Source organism: Camarhynchus parvulus, chromosome 1, assembly GCF_901933205.1.
Source record: "Camarhynchus parvulus chromosome 1, STF_HiC, whole genome shotgun sequence".
NCBI classification, from domain to species: Eukaryota; Metazoa; Chordata; class Aves; order Passeriformes; family Thraupidae; genus Camarhynchus; species Camarhynchus parvulus.
This window is the reverse complement of record NC_044571.1, coordinates 61709808-61734385: the sequence shown is the minus strand read 5'-3', so window position 1 is coordinate 61734385 and position 24578 is coordinate 61709808. Positions and strand designations below refer to the sequence as shown.

General features: G+C 39.8%; 1 protein-coding gene across 1 annotated transcript in view; it reads right to left on the bottom strand.

Moving 5' to 3' along the window:
- Positions 1–22878, bottom strand: part of LRCH1 (leucine rich repeats and calponin homology domain containing 1) — a 116383-nt gene extending 93505 nt beyond the window's left edge. Inside the window, 1 exon segment of the mRNA XM_030948505.1 lies at positions 22514–22878. Within this exon segment, the coding sequence (XP_030804365.1) occupies positions 22514–22766 (253 nt within the window). The 5' untranslated portion in view covers positions 22767–22878.
- Positions 22879–24578: the final 1700 nt, after the last annotated feature.

The following is a 24578-nucleotide window of genomic DNA, read 5'->3' as shown; positions in this document are numbered from 1 at the left end:
TGTCTCTCACTCAATCTACTTGCTGGCTACTCCAGCCTGAAGCCTGGTAGAAGATCATGCATGCATCCCATAGACATTCACAAGGCAGGGGAATGGGAAGAGAAAAGAATTTTTATAAGTTTCATAGGTTAAGCCATGGTAATAGGGCAACAGGGCCTCACCAGGCAAATGTACCAGCCTGCTTTAAAATGTAACTGTCCTCTTTAGTCCCTTCTTTCTCTCCTTTTCCCAGACTCCTTCCTCCCCACTTCACTTCGATCCTTTTCCACTTCTGATCCTTGCCTTAAAGAACCCATATCAGACCTGTACAATCTCAAAATTCTTTTACCCTGTCCCCAGTGCCACTCTAATACATCTTATGCACCTTTTCAACAGTTATTCCCCTCTCAGTTTGCCTGGCATTCCAAAGAGTTTCTTCCAGTGAATCACCTCAGCAGGTTTTGCAACAGGGATAATGGCTTCACTGGTCAACTTTGCTTGTTTTAGGAATAGTTTAAGAGATTAAGCGTCTCAGTTTTTCACCTTATGACTACACCTCTGGTCATTATCTAACTATCTGAGTAGCCAGTAATCAGATATCATTACACATACCTCAAAAAGCAACAAGCTCTGGAGACAACAATTTCACCAACATTTTAGTATCATGCTCTGTTTTTATTTAAAAACATTTAAACATGATTTAACAAAAAAGCATGATTAAACACATATTTTCACACATAACTTCATATTTTCAGTGTACTGTTGTCATTGAAAAATGAGAGGCCAAAAGAAAAACTTCATGACAGTTTAATGTAGCTGCAAATTATACCAAACTGTTAAAACAGCTGCAGGTGAGGGCAAGGCTAATCTTTCCTACTACAGTACAACCCATCTTTCCCCCACTTGTAGCTCCAAACTCTTGTCCATTGTTCCCTATTCATTCCAGCACTTGTTCTTGTATCCTGCTGATACATTTTAATGAGTCCTGAGATATTGGTGTATCTCTCTATCACACTTGCTCTCATACTTCTAGTACATAAAAATTGCTGCTACGTCTATTTTACAAGGAATTGGAGACACAGTGACTTCTTTGAAATTCGCTTTTCAAAGACACCACACATCACTTGCTCCAAGAGCAGTGGGAGTTGTATTATCCATATTTAATAAGTAACACAAGCCAGCAAAGCCAGACTAATAGAGAAAAGCCAGATTTGTCTGTCTTACCCTAGATGTATGTTCTGACATCTTATCTCCCTAAGGGAAAATTATCAGGCACAGAGGCTGCAAAAGGATTCAGAGGAGGAAAAAATGAACAGTAATATTGGTGAAAGCAACAGAGAGTAAAAGAGAGAGGGACTCTCCCTCTTTACCACACACGGTTTTAAAAACCAGGAGAGGAAGCCAACTTTTGCCTGAAGAATCCCAGATACTTTCAGTTTATTTCTGCTGAAGATTGAAGAGTTCCATTGCCCAGCATTTACTAAATGTAAATGTTAAGATTCAGCAAACATGCCTACATTGGCAAAGTTCAGGTTTCTGGTTTGTGCTTGTGCTGGTGCTTTAACAACAGTAAGAGTGCAGACCATAAACTAATAGCAGTATCCAAGATACCTTTTGGCACGTCTAATGATATATGGCCTTAAAAGGTCTTTTTACCTATGATCCTACAAAAGGATAGAATAAAATCCTATGATTTTAAGATTGGTTCCAACATTTTCACACCATTTTTAAAGAAGGTACTATTTCTTTCAGAATTAAGAAGTGATTTGCAGTGCTGTATATAGAATCAAAGGCTAGGCATTCATTTAAATAGCCAAAATCTTCTCCGCTTTTCTGCTGTGCTCTTACATAGCAACTATATCCAATAATAAAAAAGGCTCACTTCTACTGAGAATTGAGATATCACACAGTAATTGCATGTCAAAAAATGGGTCTGTGTTAGCATTTACTACCAACGTTGTCCAGAAACTGTGTCTGTGCTGTGGTTGGTCTATTTAATTATGGTTAACCACAGGCTACTAATTTGCTAAGTTATTCCTAGGTCTTCTTATGTTTTTTGTTGTATAGTTTTATTTGTTTTCCCCCTTTGCCCAATAATCTTATCTTCATTCACATTCATTTCAGACAATTCTGCAAGGAACACACAAGCACTGCCAGTGTCAGGGACCTCAGCATAACCCTTAAGAACCTACATTCTTTTCTACCTCTCTTTTGTTCAAAGCCTAGCAAATTAGGCACCTCAATTATAAAGGCACAGAAGAACTCTAATAAGGCATCATAAAAAATACAAGCCAGAAGAGAATTTTAAACTTATTTCTAGTTCTCAAATAAAAAATTAATTTGGAATATTTCTAAATATATTGTAAAAATATACTATAGTTTTAAATTAACACAGAGTAGTTCTGAACTTTAATATAAACCAGATATTTAAATCAAGGATCTTTTCTCAGTCTAGAATATTCATATAAAGTGCAAAATAAAAAAATAGCCAGAGAGCTGAAGTTGTTACATCAAAAAAAAATTCCTTTCTAGAATCTCTTGACTAGGTTGCTAAGCTCTCCTTTAGAAACTACTTAACAGAGAATTCTGTTTTGTTTCTGGCTACTGCTTGTATTTTCAGCAGTCATAAGAGAAAGAGGACATTCTTCAGAAAATCCTCAGGTTTCATGTCAAGGATCTACAAATAGTTTTAATGGGATGTCACTTTCAAGCTTTTTTGTAATCAATGTTTTTCAGCTTAGAAACCATTGTTCTAGACAAACTGTCCAAAGTGAAAAATCAGTACAAGATGTCTTCTGCAGTGAAAAATCAGAACAAGATCTCTTCCATCTCCAATTCCAACAGATCGAAAACACTTACAGCAAGGCTCTCTGACATGGAATTTTCAGCAACACAAGTTCAAAGGGAAACGTTTTCCATACCTTTGCTTCAGTAAGACATTATAAGTCACATCTGAGTAAATTTTTACACACACTTTAATGTTACATATCTGACAGCATTGTTAAATACTTTTCCTACCTTCATCTATTCTTTGAAGTCTACATACATCATACATCTTGATTTGACAAAGACACAGGGATGCCCTGGCTGTTACAGTGGTCCCCTGTTGCGGTGTGTTCATTTATCTGTTCTAAGTAATCCTTTAGCTGACTTTAAAGTTCAATGTAATTTCCAGTTGGTATGTTCTGTTCCCCCCTATTCTTATGTTATAATGGTTCTGCCTAGGGCTCCCTTTCCCACCACCCATGTATCCAATATTGCGTCTGTTACTTGCCCCCTCCCTTGCTTCTATGGTTTCACTTAAACCCCTCCCTGATCCCCATAGTAACAGTTCTGTTCTCCCCTCCCAGTCCCCTGTCCATCACTCTCTGTCCTTGCCTTTTCCCTAGAAGCTTCCATCCAGGACGGAGAGTGATTGGATCAGGGGCTGGGAAACCCCCCCCCTACCGGGTTTCCATTGGTTTCTGTAACATGCTTGTCATTTACCTTTGTACTTTGATTTGCCCGAGGGTGGGTTCCTCCTCCTTTAGCTGTTCCCTTTAAAATCCCCCTGCACCGGGCCCTCGGGGCAGTTGCCTGTCAGCCTTGCCTGCTGGTTTAATAAACTCAAGACTCTGCTGCGGACATCTGCCTGCCTCCTCTCTCTTGTTGGCCAGTTGGGACTCCTTCAGCCTTCGTCCAGGGATGAAGCCTCCCCACCACCAGCCGTGGGAGCTCACCCTAGGTGGCAGCCTTTGCGAGCCCGCCTCACTCACAGAGCAGAACCTCCTGCAAACAGACTGCCACCCCACCGACTGCTGGTCAGTGCTGTTTGGCCAGCCTGGGCTTTAGGATCGCACCCCAGCAGTCCCCATTTCTGCAGCTCCAAAGCATCAGGACTGTCTAAAGAGACTTTAGGCATTTTCTGCCACCATAATTAGGGACACACCTGTATCAGCACTACATTACTCTTCTCAGACCCTAAGCAATCTTGGAAATAATGATTAAAACTTATATGAACATATCCACAGAAATCATAAAATCATGAGTGAAGAGAAGGGTAAAATGTATTTTTTCTTGCTAAACTGTAACCAGACACACTTAGAAAAACAACTGTACAAGGACACAAAATTAAAAAGAGTAGGATAGAATTAAGAGGTGCTAACACTCTTCTACTACTTACTTTTATTCTGTAAAAACAGAATAGGGATTTTAAACAATGATCAGCTGCATCCTTTATATAAGATAACTATATAACTTATAATTACATAACGATGTAGCTAATGCCACATTATTACCTAAAGACAATAAAGTGTTTAGATATGAAGAAATTCCTGTAAAACTAATATAATGTGTATTGTGAGTAGCAACCAAAAGCAGAATGAAATATATATGAACTATATATACCATTTCTTTGAATAAATTCTGTATAAATCACAAAAATTTACAACTGATCCTGAAAAGCTCCAATGATTACACTAATCACCACTAGTTTTAAAATTATGGACATAAAATTAAGGACATAAAAATGTGCCTTTTTTTTCTTCCAGCTACAAGAAAATGAAAGCCAAAATTTTCAGTCCATATGCGTGAAGTGTGTACATGTGTTTACGTCATGTCCCACACGCCTATGGACATGGGCCTGCACATACCTACAAATGAGAGAACACAATGCACAAAGATGGGGACAGTTCTTTATTCAAATCCATCCTTTCTTGACAAACTGCATCATACAAAACTCTGGTTAGCAGAAATTTCAATAGCCAGCATGATTTGAAATATTTTGCCTGCATGTACTTATGACACTAAACAGATGTGTCTTTGTGTGAGTAGCTGCCCTAGGGAAGAGTCTTTAAGAAGATACATTCTCCTTCCTTAACTGTAATTTTATCTGGCAAAAAAGACATCAACCAAGGTATCTTACCTATCCTAGCAAGGCTTAAAGAGGCCTATACCTGACGAAGCACTACTAAAAAGGAAAGTGGAAGTCTTAGAGGATGCCCTTTTCAAGCTGTTACACTTCAAATTTCGTTTCTTTGCAAAAAGAGAAGGCAGGCTCAATCTTCTGTTCCCCTCATTTTTCCTTGGTGTCAGGGGGAGGCCAGAAAGCAGTTGTACCAAGACTCAACTTTTCAGTGACAAAACTGGTTTCATCACTGTAAAATGAGGTTAAACCAAAAGAGGGGAGAAAAAAATTGTCAAGTGGTATCCTAAAATTCATTATTGCCATCTTACTCTCATATACAGTACAGCTCTGTTCATTCTGCAACTCCAAGTTAGCTACTAAAACACTGTGCAAAACAATACATTCATGCTGCATAACTTACAAATTTTCTTAACCAGCAAACTGCATGAAAATGGCTAAAAGTGTAAAGGTAGGTCAGTGTTTACATAGTAGTTTAATGAGACCAGAAGTACAAGCTTCTTTAACAAAAAAAGCTGCAGTCTAAAAAATTACCTATGACCACAGTAGAAATCCAGTGGAAAGTCCCTTAAAAATTTATAGATGAAACAGTCAAATAATATTATATTTAAACACCAACTTCCTTCAGTTAATTTACTGCCAGGTACACTGAGTGACAAACATTTTAAACAAAAATTGAGGAACACAGAGCAATCCCCCAAAGAAAATACGTGCATGCTATTGAACTGTAGAAATACAGCATAGCTGGATTATACTGTACTATTATACTCACGGTACTTCCTTTTTCTTTAAAACTTACAGCTTACTACTTTTATGAGAACAATATAAGAGGCAGTTTCAGATTTATTCACACTCAAGTTCAAAACCATTCAAAGCACCTAAGACAGTAAAACCATAACTCTTCCCATAAAACCATAACTATCTGCTACTATTTTGCCTAAGAGTTACTCCTTGTTTCTTTATCATTAACTATAAAGGCTAACAGAAAGCACAAAACCCCAAACAACAAACAAAAGGAAGGCATTCAGAGGACTAATAGCATTTAAATACTATTTAGAAATTTGTCACTTCCCATTACACCTGCTGCCTGCTCCATTCCTCACCAATTTCTCCAGTTGTAACAGCAAAATTCTCACTAGTTGAAATATACTATTCTGAAAGTTTATAGCCCTTGACAGTTGTTATGGGAATAAACAAAAAAACCTCAAATACTGTTAAAATGCTGCCTTAATGTTTTACAAGGAAGAAACATATTGGTGACCACATTACAAAGCAGAAAATTTAATTAATAAAAGAGAGTTTTGTAAGAATAACATTCTAAGACTACATTTGATTAAATGTTACCATTCTTCAAGAAAATATGGTACAAAAAAAAAAACCAAAAAACAAAATCCAATGTAGCAATAGTGATGCTTAATAGCACAGTCCTCAGTGCATTTCATTACATACTAATACATGGCTGAATCATGAAAGTAATCTGGTGTCATCTTCCCACAGATGGGTTCTCCTGCAGATTTTCATCTGATTAAATACAGAAAACAGGCTCCTTTTAATAGCTATGGTTTCTGGTAATTTGTTGAAGAAACTAAAGAGAAGAAACCAAAGGGAAGAAACCTAAGAAAAACAGGTATTTGTCATGTATCGTATATTCTGTTCCTCCATCTGTGTGGAAGGAAACTTTTCACATCTTAAAACCATATTTCATGAAGTTATATAGTAGACACACGGCATACCATGAAAATATATTGGCAGTTAACAGAAAAAATCAAGAATAATTTTCTAACATGCAGATGCTGGAATATAAGAACAAATTCTCCTAATATTTTATTGTTTACAGTCCTGCTGTTACAGATTCCCCAAGACAGTTAGAAAGAATGAAAACCAAGGCATGACATGCAAGACAATACACACTAGTGAGCAAGAATAACCATATTGCAACAGCTCTGACTGCATTACAGTCTCATTATTTACCAACTACTACAGCCATGGTGACACAGATATACTCAAACTCCTGCTGAACTAACTAAACTCAGATGCTGACAGCAGGCTAAATACAGCAGCATGACAGGAGACTTTGCCCAGAAAGTAGGTTAAACAAGACTGTGCTGAGGTTTATGGAGATGCAAGAAGACTGGTAACCTTCCTTACACTTCTATAACCTAGTCTGAAATATCATTTGTTTTAGAACATTAGAACAGGCAAAGTCCCACATACATCAGTCAGAAGGGATTTTGCCAATAACTTCAATCATGCCCACATTTTGTGCTACCTGCATTTGCATACCAAATTTTCAAAACAAACAAACCCACCCACAACTTATTTTGCTTTGCTTGCATGTACAGCTTTTCCTTTGTCTATTAAATTCACTAGCTCAACCCACACTTTTAACCCTTCTGACTCATTTCTCCATTCCACTGTGGGGGAGTGAGTGAGCAGCTGTGTGGGTTTTAGCTGCCTACTGGGCTTAACCCAGTACAAATAAGTAAAATTTACTGCCATACAACTTTAAACAGTTTAGCAATTCTAAACACAGGCATTCCACAGCTGCCATCAGAACTTAAAGGAACAAAACCACCACACACTAATCTCAACATAAGCAAGTCTGTGTCTCTGAGTATTTTTACGGAGAGCTCCAGTCTTGAGTGCTACAAGCTCCTCACACACATCTTTCTAATGGAGAAACTCCAAGGTACACAGAACAGGACTTAAAATTAATGCCACATCACATTCGCTTTTGAAGTGTTGTAAAAGCACTTCCAAAATGCATTAACCTAGGTCCTCTCCAGTATTTCCTTAACAGACTAACAATAAGAATCTACATTTGGTAATACAGATGCAAAACGTGTCAGAATTTATGTCAATACACAACTGGAGCAAAATTCTGCAAGTAGGTCTGTGGATAAATATGTCAGCAAACAAAAGGTGTCTGAATAATGTGTTTTGCATAGCTGCAAAGCAAGGTTGTAAAACAAATCTAATCACCTTGGGTATTCTTTCACCACAAAAATGCTCGGAATTCATAACAGAAGGAATACCTGGGACTTGAAGATACTTGGGAATGGCTCAGCTAAATGAAACATGCTTCAGCTGACAAGAACAGATTGAACAGCTTAGACTTGGACCAGCTTTGCACTGGTGGTTCGACTAGATGACCTACAGGGGTCCCTTCATCAGCATCTTAGGTCCTTTCATAGTTATCCCTGTGATCCTTTAAAATTTAGATACAAAGTTAGAATGAAGTTGTTATTAAATTAATTGTATATTTTAACTTATGTTTACCATTTACTTACAAACAAATATTCTCTTAAAGAAGCTGTTTTGTGAAGTTGTAATTAAATCTCAGCCTAAAGTTTTTAAAAGGACAACTCAAACGCCAGTGGAACCAAAATTATCACAAGTAAGAGAAAAACACATAGAAGAGATCCAAAACAGTGAACAGCACAGCTCTGCCATACAGGAAAGGCAGTCGAAGGGTTATGTTTTAGATCACCAAATTACCTGGAACTTACTTTGCAATTATTTATGGAATAGGTAAAAATCCAAGTCACCTACTACTCTATCTCTTTATTACCTTAGATTTGATCACCTGGACATCTGTACCATCAATTCACCTTAAATACTAAGGCTGCTTAGAATGCAATTCCTTTTATGTCACTGACGCTTCTAAAGCTGGTCCTTCTGTATCCATAGCACCAGTACATAAAAAATTCTGATGTCATCTGCATTCCACTAAGGGTGGAGGCAGACAAACACTTTCTCAAAATGAGTTCCCAAGAAATCCACATTCATAAAACCAAAACATCCTGTTTCTATAAATGGAGTTGTCAAGCAATCCATTCTAGAACAGATACTCAGGGAGGAATTCTTAATTATAAAGCAATTTTACCTGTATTTTATTCAGAACCTTCCTCGATATTACGCATAACCTTCATTTTTATCTTCCTAATTCATAGTACAAAATACGAAAGGAGACACAAGTGAAAAATTATCATAACAAAAGTCCACTTTGAGATCTTTAAAAAGACATGGTCATAAGCTAGGATTTGTAGACTATTGAAACAAATCATATTCTACAGCCTCATACAAATACACTATCTACTATAAGAGACTTTTTGTTTGCTCACACCAGAACATCAGTCATTCTGATGTGGTTGTAGAATGTTAATCCGACATCTACTCAGAGAAAATTAACAATACCCTCAAGGAAATCATTAAAAGTCTCACACAAGAAATTAGTTTTATTTATTTCTTCACAACCCAGCATCAGTCAGGATTTTCAAGACCTTCCTCCCTAGAATACAAAGCCATTGCTGATAAAATCTGCAAGTGATTGATGGTAATGGTGCTATAAGTAATGCAAGGCCAAGTTATAGATACATGGGGACCTGGAGCACACAGTAGGTCAGACACAATCAAGGTCATATTTAACTCTGTCTTATGGAAACTTAAAAATACAGCAAGGAGGAATCACAGTCTTGGCAAGTGACAGCATAAGCCTGGAACAATGACAATCATGAGCTCCCACCACATCTAAAGGTGCAAATTACTAAAATGAAAGTTGGGTGTGCTAACAGTGACTACTGTGAAATAAGCTGAACACACATTACCCGAAGGAAGGTGTTTACAAGGCAACTCACAAACTGCTATATCCAATTGTTAATAACAAAGCAAAAGACAATAAAACTGTTAAAGCACCCAAAAACCTGTAGAGTTTCATGAAACTGCAAGATTTGGGCTCTGAAGTCGTATTTCACAGCAGAACACCAAAGGTTCATCTGTTTAGGACTGTCTCACAAGCCCTTGCAACATTTAGTACAGCAATGTAAGATAGAAGCAGCCTCAACTCTGTCCCCCACTGCTCCGAGGGTAGTTTCCTCCCCAAGAAAAGGCACAGCAGGCAAAATCACATTCCAGCTCCTTACTGCCACAATTCCAAGCCTGCCCGAGGAGTTTAAATCCACCATCATAACCATTTAGATCTTCACCCTATTTACATAGGCAGTAGCTATCAGCAGGAAGCTAGATGGACAATTGCAATGGCATCCTAAATTACTGAAATTGGAATTATCCCTCATTAATCAAATACAGAAGTTGATTAAATACAAAAGTAAAAAATAATGTATAAACAACTGCAGAAGAGTAAATGCCTGCTACAGTGGATTAGCTGATCTTGTTGAGAAAAAAAGAGTAAGTGACCAGAAGTTGAAGCTAAAATACAAAACTGCTGTGTAATCTCTTATTTGTTTCCAAAGGAAATATATGATCAATCATACTACTATCACTGGCATCCTTTAAAATTGAGACAGTACACATGAGCCATAAATTTCTGATCTAGATACACAGACTCAGGCAGGGAAATTGATGGCCAGCATTAGGCAGAGGGACAAACTGTATCAACATAAAAGTCTCTTTTATTAAGACAAATCCATTGCTTCAACATGTTTCAGCAAGGATAGTCCACTACCATCAGCATGTAAACAGCAGCACAAAATAAGGTGAGACAGTGTGGAACAACAGGACTGACTAAATACTCGTTAGGTATTAGAGAAATTCCTCTAAAAGCAAGAAGCTTCTCTTCATAACGCAAAAAACCCTGGCAGCTTACTACCCTCTACCATTTTCATCTGTGCAAGACTGGTTCCCAATTATTTATTTAGACTCTTCCACAGGAAAAAAATAAACTGTAATTTTGGAGATAGATAATTTTCTGAGATGCTCATGCTTTACTACCCCCATACCAATAGCATTATTTATTACCTCATTTTAGAGCCTTAGCACCAATAACAAAATCTGATAACTGTCTTTGAAAAGCTATTCACTAGACCGATCATCTCAAATTTGTGCGATCACAAATTTGATCAGAACTCACTTTAGTTTGGCCATATTTCCAGATTGCTGTGTTAACAAAGCCTTACACTGCAAAGTTAGAACACAAAAACCCAATACTGACTTCTTGGATGATTTTAAAATGAAGGTTCTTTTGATGTTTATGAGCTACGTCTAGAAGAACTCTGATTCTCATGCAGAATTTGTCCATGTTGACTTCATACACAAGAAGAAAAAAAAAAGTGTATTTTTTAATGAATCCTATTCCTGAAAACTTTACTTTCTTGCAGCACCATGCATTACTTCTATTTAGTCTAATTCAAAATACTGGGGAAAAAGCAAACAGATTTGTGAGGCATATAGAGGGAAGCAACCTCCAGCCTTTTTCGCAAGTTTTCAGACCTTTTATTGGCGTAAGATTTTTCAGATTTAATTAGCCTCTTCACTATTCCCTGACTATTTCAAACTCTATCTAAAGTATTTAGAAATCATTTAGAAACATATATTTATAATAAGCAAACACTCACATCTAGTAACTGGTACATTTGTTTCTTGAGGGAGAGCAGTGTTAGGGTCATGGTGGATTTTTTCCCCTTTTAAAGGTAAACCCTGCAACACTGGATAGAAGCATAAGGAAACGTCACAGACTCCTTCTACTGCCTACATGTACAGTCTCAACTGCAATGCTTGAGTTTCACTGTTCCCACAGCAATACCTTGATTTATTTCTTCATTTTAGAGCCTCTCCCTGTAGAGGCTAAACCTTACACTGTCTCTTACTTCTCTTTAACAAGTACTTGTAGAAAAGCCTCTTTTTCTTCAGGCTACCAATGCTTCATAGATAAACATGGCTTAAATTTTTCTGATAAATGAGATGCTGGAGGGATCCCAGAGCCACATCTCCCACAGCTTAACATTTAAGTGCATAACTAAAATGCTTCACTGAGACTACCAATTACTGCAGTTCTGTTACTACCGCACAGAACTGCTCAACACCAAACAGAGCTATGAGATTCCAGAAGCCATTTTTAGCCCAGGGCACTAGGCCAAAAATAACCTTTTCAGTTCTCTAGGAAGCCAAATGTACAAAGATATGAAAACTGGCAGAAGGAGTACAGCACTTCTTGCCAAAATACTGATTTTTTTTTTTTATAGTGTACAGTTACTACTCTTTCATATTACCCGATTGTTAACTGATTGCAAATCTATAGTGATATTCTTTTTGAGACTATTTGTGAGTTGTATGTCTGTGCCAGAAGCTACTACAAAGTGAGCTTCTGCATTGTGTTAATACATTTAAAACCACTCCCAGGACTTAAGATCTTAATGGAAGCTTTAAGTCTTTACCGCTATCCCAACATCTTCCAGAACAAAACTAATTCAAATACCTCAACATCCATTTTTCAAGATATCATACACTGACAGTTAAAAAAACCTACCAAAAAAATCTCCAAAAAATACCAGAGAGCCAAAATTGGAGTCCATTCACAGCTTTGTCTCTGATCTGTTCTGAGATCTGGATTAAGCCATTCAAAATTCCTGCTTCTCAGTTTTTCCAATCTATACAACCAGGGATAACCTGCATCATTACAGAACAATGAAATAAACCACTGAGCAAAGTTTGCACAGTAATTTTTTAATGGAAACACAGAGCAAGAGCTATGCTAGGAACAACTAAAAGCAGAAATCTTAAAGTCATTATATTAATGACTTAAAGACTTTAGCTCTTAAAGTCATTACATTAACAATCAATATAATTACATAAAAGGCTTTCAAATTACAAGAAATTCAAAAGACTACTTTCTCTACTCTTACAAGCTCCTAACTGGTTGGCTGAATGTCAAAGTCACACACAGCACACTTCAGCAGAGCAGTAATAGCAGCAATACCACGATATAGAAGGTGTCTCATGGTGTGCACCATGATAGTGTCTGTCTTATCTCTAAATTCACTCACAAAAATGTCAGCAAATTGAAGTTACTGATTATTTTAAATTAGTTCTGATTTTCTTTCAAATCATAAGATCCACACCATTTGCATGAAAGATTTTTTTTGCAGAGAGTCTTCCAGATTATCTTCACTTTTTATGGTGAATTCAAGACAGCACATGGAAAAAGAAAAAAAAAGTTCTGAAGATGGGGGAGAAATTTGGCAATTTTTAAAATGAAAAACAATTTTAGGCTCTGCAGTCTTTTTCGTTCCCCCCAAATAACACCTCAGAAAAATAACATATAAAACTACACATTGCCAAATTAACATAATAGTTTTCCATCACAATTGAAAGTTCAGACAGTGAATGGAAACATCCATTATAACATGGCTACAATTCAGTAAATCAGTCTTAATTTCTGCACATTATGACTAAGAAGCTACATCATCATACTGATGCTGTGTAGAAACTAGAAGGAACTGGCACTGATGGGTCTCAAAATAAGTCAAAACATTTCAGATGGATGGCACAAGGATGTTCTTGTTCATACATCTTCCTTCAAACACACTAGTAAGCAGAAGGAAATAAAATACCATGTCTAGCAAACCTTGAAAGTGACAGGACATGTGTGAGTGAGGAAAAAAATCAAGTCAGTAACACAAGGCAATCTGAACGGCTGCTAAGTGGAACACAAGCAAGGAATAGGCATTCAGCCAGACTGGAATTCAAACCTTGGAAAGGGGATCACAGACAAAACTTACCAAGCGGGGAAACTACACTGTACAAAGTGGAAGGCAAAAGGACAGTTTTCTTGAACTGGGATGAACTCAAAAAAAACCAACAAAACAAGCAAACAAGAAGCCCTAGCAACACAACATAAAATGAGCATGGGAAACCCTGGGTTAAATTGTTCCCCTTCATCAATCACAGCTGTATTTAGTAACCAGGGCATCCTTGTCCTGCTCCAACGGCTGAGAAAGCTCCTTTCAGCTTTGACCAGACACCCATTCCAGAAATCTTCATAACAGTCTGCATTTTTTAATTATATAACATATGAATGACACTATGTTCTTCTCCTTCCCCACTGAATAGACACACAGCTTTGTTGTTAATACACTTGCCCTGCCTTAAAAAGACTGAATCAAATTAATTCAGCTAAGCCTCACTATTCTCAAAGTACAGTCATATAACAGCAGCGATAGACAGGTACTCCCTGTCTATAGTTCAATAATCCCTATTTCTCGTGTCATTAAGTTTTTAAATAGCTATAAGTGCAAATAGTACAAAAAGTTATTTTAATAATAAAAGCTTTGCTGACCATGATACCAACATCACTGTCTTTAAAAAATTGGACATAATGTTCTTACTATACATAAACTATTGCACTTGCATTTTTGGTATTTTGCCTTACCCTGTAAGGGTTACCCAAGCGTGTATTCTGCTCCACGTCTTTCCTTGGCTTACCCTCCAATTAAATTTTCTTTTCCTATCCCAATTCTTGCCCAGTTTACAAAACTTCTCCATCAGTTTCAGTGATTTATCTTTGCACACGCATTTTATGAACCTGTTTCTTTCTGTCCACCAAACAACAGATCCAGTTTCTTACTCGTGCTTTTCTCTTCACATTTAAATGTGGTGGGGTTTTTCCTTTTTGGCTGTCTAATGTAATGCTAAAAAGGAGAGGTGTCACTGCAAATAGCACAACCAAAGATGCAGACTTTAGATGCTAAAAAACCTCATGTCTGATCACATAAGATAAATTGAAGTGAAAGTGTCATTTGCAGTCACTTGGCTACTTTTGAAACATACTACTTTAGAATATAAACCAATATTATAATAGTATTTTAGTATTCTTTACAGTATAAAGAAATCAAGTGACATGCTATGTTTAAATATATTTCCAAGATATACTTCGCTGAATTTTACTTAATTCAAAAAACTATTTGCCTTAAATCCTTCACACGCATATGAATGCCAGCTGCTCCCGCAATGTCACTTCCTACCAGAAATAAGTATTTATCAGACTACAATAGTAGTAGAAAACACCTAGTTTATATAGTTATAGTTAAATCCAAAACCTAGAAATTAAAGCAGTTACTATTCTAGTATTTTAAAGCACCATGGTCCTGAAAGGAAATAAAAATATTGCAACTACTGCACTTTACACCAAGGAATAAAATCACCCATCTACAGAAAATAGACATGAAAACCTTCTCCATTCAGCGGCACAGGTCACTGCTAACATTGGTGCTCAGCTATTTTGCCCTTGTTCTGCTTCTCATAAAGACCAAGAACTCTATTCTGATATTTAAAACTTCCAGCTACTTCCAGTAATTTCTCTAACCTTTCCTAGAAGAACTACCTCACATAATCACCATGAACTTAGCAGTTAGCTTTTAACTAAATCCACTCAAGCTCAGCTGAACATGAAACACTTCATGCAGCTTCAAAAGCAAGTGCAAACCTCCTCAGGCTCCAAATTAAGCGCAAAACTAACCCCTACTTGGCTCTGCCACGACCATCATCTCACAACTTTTGACTTCTTGTTGTTTCCTTTAAGAATATTTCTCCCACAGCCTGGGATAGGAGGACAAAAGACTGTTATTGTTATTTCTATTTTTAAATAGTTAGGAGGTTTACAGGCATTAGGGTGTTCTGCACCATACAAGGAAAAAAAAAGAATAAAAAGCTGGCCAGCGAGACACTCTTAGAGAAAGACGCTGGGGAGAAAGCGTCAGAATTTCATAAATTAACTCCTCCCACAAAGAAACATCTACGCACAAATTTAGCAGAAAGGAATTATTCCTCCAGAAGCTTAACCCCTCAGTAGCATTCCAAAGAACTGCTCTGATGGGTGAATAATACCTTGCACAACATGGTCAGCAGAGAACAGTCAGAAGTCAGATGTACCACGGTTCCCAGTTTTGACAGTGATTCGCTCACAGGACACAGGGATAACGTTTCTGGCTCTTTCACTTTTACACATCAGAGGACAATAAATGGGTGCACTTTCCATAATTCTGGTATCAGCAGAACAAATTTAAGAGATCTCTGGTTTGGGAAGTGCCATTTAAATTATTTACATCATATTGATTTTAACTGTGAATTAGCAATCTAAGCAGCTTGGGAAGGTTCACAAACCTAATAAATGCTTACTAACAGTCAGCAAGAACACAGCAGGCAGCAGAATGATGAGCAGTCAGCCTGTGGCCCGGAGAAGTTGCTCATCCTTCCTAGAATGGTCATTCTGATACACAAAACACCAGTCTCTCCATCTTGCTTGATCTTGTAACTCTGCAAGCCGCAAAATCACTGGGGTTTCCTAATGCAGACAAATGGATGCTAAGCTTCCCAAACTTAAATTCAACAATTAGTATTTTAAAGTACGAATTTGAAACTATTAATTTGCAGCATGAAGTCTGTAAATGTCATGTATCTTGAAGCCAAACAATTTTCTCCATGTTTATCTGATTCTCTATGCACACAATCCTAATCATTATGAACATAACTGGCATTTTTCCTCAGTTTTACAGATTTCAGAGAATTATCCCAAGCCATTACACACACTTCCCTTCTTTGACTTCATATATTTTTTTCAACAGTGCCTAAGTTTTCACTCTCTATGACACTTCTACCTTGAACAGTATCATCTTTTTACCTATTTCCTTGTTCAAACCTATATTGCATTGGCATTTGCCCCCTTCCTCTTCCAAGTCACAGCTCTACTGTGCAAATATTCATTCTACTTTGTCATAGCTGATTCTGCCCCAGCCTCTTCCCCTCACAGAAGTATTCAGTGTTTTCAAAACTCTCTGTACAGTAACTGCGTTAAGACTGCTACAGTCTCTCCTGTTTAAGAGATGTCTACACCAAGATGCCTTTTTTGCTGAAGACACAATAGAAACAGACCAGGGAAGGACTAAAAGAAGGCTCACAAACAATGTGGGGATATTTGGCTTCTACCTCCCACCAGTGATCATAGGTGAATGGATCTGCAGAACTGCTTGTCTAAAAGCATTTGGAAGGGAACCTGTAGCACCTTGACTTTCATAACAGTACTTCTGGAGCTCTCAGTCAGTCTTTTCCAAGCAGACTGGCCAAGGATGCAAGAAGCAACAATATTTCTACAAAAGCCTTCAGCTTTTATTCATTTACATGCACAGCACATCCAAACATAGCAATCCTAGGCAGAGCTGTTTAAAAAACTGCCACCCTGAAGGGGAAGTTCTCCTTGAGGGTAAAGGTTCAATCCACAGCAGAGCCTAATCCTGCTGAAATTGAGGGGTTTCACCCTTTCTCCTATCCCCACCCATGGTTTTTAGGCTGGCATCTCTCCTACCTCTTAGCCTGTGCACTAGTTTTGACTAGCAAGCAAGTCAAAAAGAAAAAACAAACAAACAAATACAAGGGAAACACACACACACACACACACACACACACACAAGAGTCAGCGTTAGAAAGCCATTAATCTGCTCAAGCCACATTCTGAAACAGTAACCAGACAACTGTGTACTCGTAATTTGTTCCATGCAACAAAGACAGTCTGAGCCAATTCACTTTATTTTGTGTTGAGGAGTGTGTAACAGCACCTGCAAAGTCACTGGCTACATTTCAGCTATGGGAGCATAAATCTCCAGACAAAAGAGATAACTTTCAAAAGCACCACTGACTAGACTCTACAGCAAGAGAACTGTTAATAGACTGTTTTCAATAGAACTCAATAGCCTTGATGTTTATAAGATCCACAAGCAAGGATTTAGTCAGGCTTCAGGAAGAATAAAAGGGCCAAGAGGGTTTAAATGGTATTCTGCAGTTAGAAGTTGCTATGCACATCCATGTTTGTAAAAGAGGATGCAAGGATGCAAGAAGCAATCTTTTAGTTTGATAAAGCTCTCTCCCAAAGTATTGCTTATGAATAAAAAAACAGAAGTTAGAATATGTTGGCACAGAGATGTCCAGACAGACCACACAATCAGGTGGTGTCAGAAACGGTTAAATACATAATGATGAATACAAAATTGATTTATCTTCATGTTTTAGCCATAAGAATTACATCTACTAAGTTTTGGCTGCAGGGTAATACTCAATTTATTGGTGATAATAAGCAAACATACTTATTCTCTCTCCCTGTCCTAATATACTTAAGATATTATTTGTGTAAAAAAACAGAAAGTAAGGTTAGAAATCTTAAACACAGAAAGGCTGTAGGAAGGAACTGACTTTTGAAATTAAAAAGAAACTGAGTTCTATTATTTTTTAGCCTTATAAAGACATTATTTATTGATATGAGTTTAAGTTAAATGGCCATAATGAGAGGCTCTCAGCCTTATCCAAAAAACCCCACAATTTAATAAAAATATTAATTCAAAATTATTAATTATTCAAAGTAATTATCAGAGAGAATTCTTAAAAGGAGCAGGGCATATCAAATATATTTTTCTCTAGTGGCCAAATAACAACCAAATTATAAACAAGAGTCCATGTAGTGGTCATATTTGATATTTGGAAGTGTGCAGCAGCACAAACAAGCCAGTCTGCATGTATGACATCCTGTCCAGTACAGCCTGCATTTAGAACAGGAGGAACCAACTGCACATCTACTGTTGAAATTAAGAGAACTCTCACATGTGAAGGAAGAATTGCATTAATAAAGCAGGTGGAGAAAATAAGTAATTAAGAATTATGGCAATCTAATGTACACAGAATCATAGAATGGTCTAGGTTGGATTGAACCTTTAAATGTCATCTAGTTCAACTCCCCTGCATGAAGCAGCAACATCTTTGACTAGATCAGGTGGCTCTGAGCCCCTTGCGCATCATACTTAATGCTTAAAAAGGGGGGGGGGAAACTACTGTTGATGTTATCAGCAAAGAGGAATGAAAGGTACATATTTCACTCGAACCAGCACCAAGGCTCACAGTGATACTAAGATTTTTCAACCATCTTGAAAGCAAGTCCATTGTTACACAGTCACAACAACTATTTCAAAGATGCTGCCAGGCAAAGGTGTCTTCAACACAGCATTGTCTGACAAGTATAGTCCACCCAGAAGCATTTTAAAAAACAGCAGGCAGGAGCTCTTTTATCAAGAGAGCATTTTATGGCACAAAAACAAATACACATTCCTTTCAAAATTTCATACTGCCCAATGCAGCAATAAAACACTTCAATAAGTAATTATTTTCTAATAATCTAGCATGCAATTTAAAGAATTTCTTTTCTTCTCTGCCAGGTCCCTACCAGCAGCAGCAAGTAATCCCTCCCCATGTGCGTAATTCATCCAATAGAAATGGATGAAGCAGGTATTCACCAGAAACGGTTCAGAGGACCTGTCTTCAGAAATGCAATCAAAGCCCACAGAAAGAGGTTGAAGTAATACAGTAGGCAGCCAAGGTTACATCTTCGGGCCTTTGCTTGCTGTTTTATAAAGTAACATGCTTCCAGCATTCCCAGTGGTTTGGAGGAATATAATTGCATGCTATTACTTAAGAACTATGTGATTACTGTGCCACTGCCTTCCGCATAACCCAGCCTGTAATAAAAGTGATAAGAATAGCATTTATTATTTTTGAAATGGTTCTTGCATTGCATTTACACTGATGTGGTTTAAAACGCCTGACTAAACCTAAGACACTTCGCATAGAGGTTTTATTTTCCTCTAACAGTACTGAACACCATGAAAACTCCATTCTGTGTGCAGAGACCTGACCAGGTCACTCAGCACTTGAGCAGAACTCTCAAAGACTGAGGAAGAAATGCTCTATCACATTTCTATAACCAAGACAGATTTAATGCAAAGAAAAGTCCCAGAAGAAAAAGCATAACCAGAAGCTGCAGGAATAGAAAGTGACAAGTACAGTTCAGCCTCTGTAGTTATTACAGAATGTAACTGCAGTGAGAACTAGAAGAATCAAACTATCCCATCCCAGCTGCTAAAGGCAAACAAGCCACGTCCCTTTTGTAAGTGCATCAATTGCTATATAAAATCTGACTTCTAACTTCAGGAACAAAACAAATGCATGAACAGAGAACTTAAAGTTGATCACTCTTTTCTTCCTCTACCTACAAAAGCACTCAGAACCTTTCTAGAAAACAAGTTTGATAATATTTGATTTAAAAGAAGCTGTAGATGATCACTTTCTGAATCAAAAAATATTTTCAGTCTGCAATACTAAAACACTGTCAAGTGCAGACATGGTTTCAGTTTTCTGGAAATTCCCTGCTCCTCAGAGCCCTAAACTTAACCCCCCCCTCACTCATCTCCTCTACATCAAGGAGTATCTTCATTTTTCAGTGAGACTGGCAATCCTCTCTCCCCCTCAAAAAAACAGTAAAAGGCTATCCCTACCCCAAAAACCAATGTTTCAGGGCTTCATAGACATGTCAGCACGTCAGATCCAAAACTACAAATCACTCATTTCAAGGATCTATTCTGAGTAGTACAAGAAAGTTTCATACTATGCACATTTATGGAGAGGAAGCAGAAGAGAAAATTCCCATCAAGAGTTTGCCCCAAGAGTTTCAGAAATCTGGCCTTAAGCCAAGCATCTCTTCTGTTTATATATTTGTTATGTAATGTAACAAACGAGAAAAAAAACCATGGATATTTTGGAAATATATCAACACACAACTTTCAAGGCAGTCCCCATTAAACAGTTACAACAAGCTATTACAAACAAAACCTTAAAGCAACTATAGATTAACACAGTGTTCTTCCAAAAAGGGACAATGATAAAAGGGCTGCTGTTGTCACAAGATTAAGACACGGGTTGATCTACACTGCTGTTTATATCAAACAAAAAGAGAATGAAAACACAATTCCACATTCAATTTCATACTGAATTCATATTGTTTACATGTTTTCCATGTAAACTCTGACAAAGGAACAATAATGCTCGGAGACTATTTTTTCCCTAGAAAAACCAGTAGAACAAGCAAGCATGTAAGAAGCAGGTGCTACCTCTACATACTACACACAGCTCATGCCTGTACAGCACATATTTACACAATACACAAATACTAACATGCAATCACTACCAATCAAACTATTTTATTCCCAGTATACAATCCCCTCAGTATATAATTTGGTTTTCCAACAGTTTGGTTCAGTATTAAACAAGCTCAATTTCTGGATTTCCAAACTATTTACCTTGTATTGCAGCATGTCTGCTAGAATTCAACTTTGAAAAAGAAATGAGATAAAAAATGTCTTGCTTGGGATGACAAGCTGAAAGTCATTCTTCTAACCACAGAGTTCCCCTACCATGCCTATCCCTTTCACGTCTGCTACTGAGTCAGCTAATGGTTAGAATGGTAATTCATGCTATCAATTCATGGTAGTTTCATTCATCAAGCTTCCTTCACTTTTTTAATTGATATCAGGATATCAGGATATAGGTGCTCACACAGACCAATGTGAAATCCACTCAGCAACAGCCATCAAGTAACAAACTTAAACAGCAATAACACATGACACCTACCATACATCCGAGGCACTAACTCTGGGACAGACACAACAACCACGTGTTGTCTCCATATACAGGAAGGCATAAATGCCCTCATGTGCAGCAGTAGCTGAGAATTTAGATTCATGTTATCACATGTCTGCATGCAGGTATAGCACCTGCTGTTTTATGCTACAAGAACAAGTGACTACACGTCTCCTGCTCTGCTGCCACAACACAACTGTCTCCAGCAGGCAAATGGGGACACAAGGGCATGTGGAGGCTGTATGCTGAAGACCTTAGCAATACACTAATATATCCCCCTAATGCGGGTTTACACCCTTCTACCTAGTGACACCATGTAAGGAAGGGATTAGGGTCCATCACCTGGGATAAACAGGAGCAGGAAAACTCACATGACCCTTTGAGGTGGGTCTGCTTCCCTAGGTGAGAAATAAGTGTGCCCTTTTTCATGTTGGAAAAAAGGTGTGAGAGCAAGTTAACACAGACTGAATACACGTCCCCTCACCACTCCTGCCTGCAGGGTTGTCAGGCCTGTCCCCTCTGCAGATTTATGTAATGATGGTGTCCACCCCTGTAGAGTACATACAGTGCCTGTGAAGACAAGGATTTCTCTCTACATTTGCCCTGGAAGATAGCATTGCATAGAGCTGGCACTTGACTGTAAGGACACTAAGGGGCATGTCAACCCCAGTGCTGAACAAGTGGCATTTGTGAGAGGTAACATGCACTCTGGGGCATCTGCACAGCACAACAGTCTTCCTTTGGACATGCCTCTCCCCGTGGCATGCAAGCAGGTGACACGTTCAGAGGCACGCGAGTATCTCAATGTGGCTACGGACGGACTTGCATCCCCTCCGTGCCAGGTGGGTTCACCCAGGAGCAGCAGCACAGAAGCAGCAGGTATCCACCCTGGCACCGTGTGCGCATTCCTGCCGCGGCTGAATCAAAGGTGGGCTGGCTGCCACCGCAAACCTCAGCAGCCAGGGAAGGGTGGCACAGAGACGCACATTCCCCAGAGAGAGAAGAGGACAGGTGCGAGCAAGAATTCCCCACACATTCCCCAGTGTGCCACGGGAGAGGCAGCTCTGCCTCACCAAGCGCCGAGCGGGGGGATGGAGGGGAGCGTGCACAGATCCAGCCATATGGAAGCAAACACCTACCTCATACACCAAGGCGGGGGAATAAAGAAAGCACAGGGTCCACGGAGAGATGGGGGTGGGCTCGGCTTCCGTGTGGGGACGGGCCCCGGAGGAAGGCGAGCCAAAGGGTGGGGAGTGGCTGTTCGCCCACTCCCGGGAGGTCGGGGGGCACTGAGGAGGCGGGGAGGGGATCCCGGGCCATTCAACAAACCCGCCTTCCCCGCTCCCCGGCCGCCCACGCCCTGCGCGCCCGCTCGCCCGGGCTCACCTGCCCGCACCGTGTCGGAGAGGTCGTGGCTGAGGGCGGCGGCGCTGCGCGGGAACTCCTTCAGCTTCCTGCCGCTCAGGTTGAGCCCCCCGGAGTGCGCCGCCTCCTCCAGTGCCCGCTCCAGACCGCGGTTCAGCGGCGCCTGCAGACCCAGCGCCCCGCTGCCGCCGCCGCCGCCGCCGCCGCCCACCCCGGCCGCCGCCGCCAGAGCAGCAGAGGGGAAGGGCTGCGACTCGCCTCCCAGTGTCGCCATCTTTCCCTCGCCGCTGGGGCTACCCGAGAGGGCCACCGGACCTGCCTCCCTCCTTCCCTTCTCTCCCTCCTTCCTCCTCCTCCTCCTCCTCCTCCTCCCGCTCGCGGCGGCGGCGGCGGCGCGAGCAGGGGGCGGAGGCGCGGGGCCCGGGCGAGGCGCGCCCACTGCGCATGCTCCGCCCCTCCCGGCACCGCTCCCCGCCGCGGCGCTGGAAGTGCCGGTGGAGAGGCGGAGAGGGGGCGGCTCTCCATTGTTTCCTGGCCACAGCCTGCCTTGGAAAGCCAGCCCGGGAGGCCTGCCCGCCGCCGAGTTGGGCCCCTTCTGTGGGCAGCCGGCGGAGCTGTACCCCGGCAGGGCCCGGGGGCTGGATGGGTGGCGGCGGGCGGTATGAGCCTGCAGGTGTGTCGGCAGTAGCGTGTGCGGGCTCGGCTTTCCGCGCTGGGAAGTTAAAGGCTGCCGCGGCTGCTGCCACCGAGCGAGGCCGTGGGAGCATCTGCCCTGCAGAAGGGCTCTCTGTGCCGTGCTTCTCCCGCAGCGGCCGGCGCACACCTGTCTGCGGCTCCTGCCCCAGAGGGACCCTCGGAGGATTTGTAGTGACAAACAAAGCATAGGAGCCACCATCCGTTCAGTTTCTGCTGGGATGACCTTTCCGAGCGGGTTTGGTTTATTTCCCCCTTCCTCTCTGCAGCTTGGCCATGCTGAGCCCAGGAGACGGAGAGGAGCAAGACCAGGTGTTCCCACAGGGTTTACAGACTTTAAAGATAACATAGCACTTGTACAACATCACTTCTGACCTGTGCTTTACGGACCATTACATTTCAATCACTTACCTTGAGCTGTGATCAATGGTTGACGTTAAACCGAAGCCTTCCTAGCTCCAGGAAGTGAAACCTCTGAGTGCTACAGGGACAAGGAATACCTAACTGGCACAAGGAAATAACCCCAAGTTTCTGAAGAACAGGAGACAGCATAGCGAGTTTAGCAGTCACAACCAGAAACAGCAGTGGGGAAAAAGGTGTTAAGAAAATGGGAAGAAGGGTGTTAGAGGTGGATCTTTTCACATAAAAATATCATAGCATCCATTAAAAATTTGTTCCTTATAATTATGTTCTCGGTATCAGCATTTTCATTTATGTTTTATATGCATTGTATGACTGCAAATGTGTCAGCAAGCAGCCTAGCAGTGTTTTTACAGAGATACATTACATTAATGAAAGAGCTGTAAGGTAGATGGGTAGGAGGGAGTTATTTTACTGTAATTACATTTATAATATACCTAAAATACAACCCCTGAACTTAATTTCCAGTCCAAATTCCCCTCATACCTACTACTGCTACCCAAGCACCTACTACTGCCAGTTCTTTATTTTTGATGCAGAGATCTTAGTTTTTGGCATGACCAAGTCAGTGTACTACCAGTTCAAAAAAATTTTGGATGCACCAGAGAGTAAACCTTGACAGCATTCCTTGGAACAGTCCCTAGCCGAAGTTAACCAACAGTTACCACAACATTTGTGCCCAGATATCACATTGCTTTTGACAAAGCTTGTTGGTGGGTTATGAAGATCATATTACCCACAAATTTCCTCTAGTCACAGCATGCTTTGGTTTTGTTAAAATGTTTAATTCCAGTTTGCGTGCAATCTTTGCATTGCTGCTGGAAAGCATAAAGAAATAGATAAATAGCTACATATTCTCAGCAATTTAAAGAAAAGTGTTCATAAACAGTAAGTAATAAAAACATTATTCAATTAAAGTTGAATAAATTGTGAATAAGAACAAACTGCTAGGCTCCCCCTATATTTTTAAATG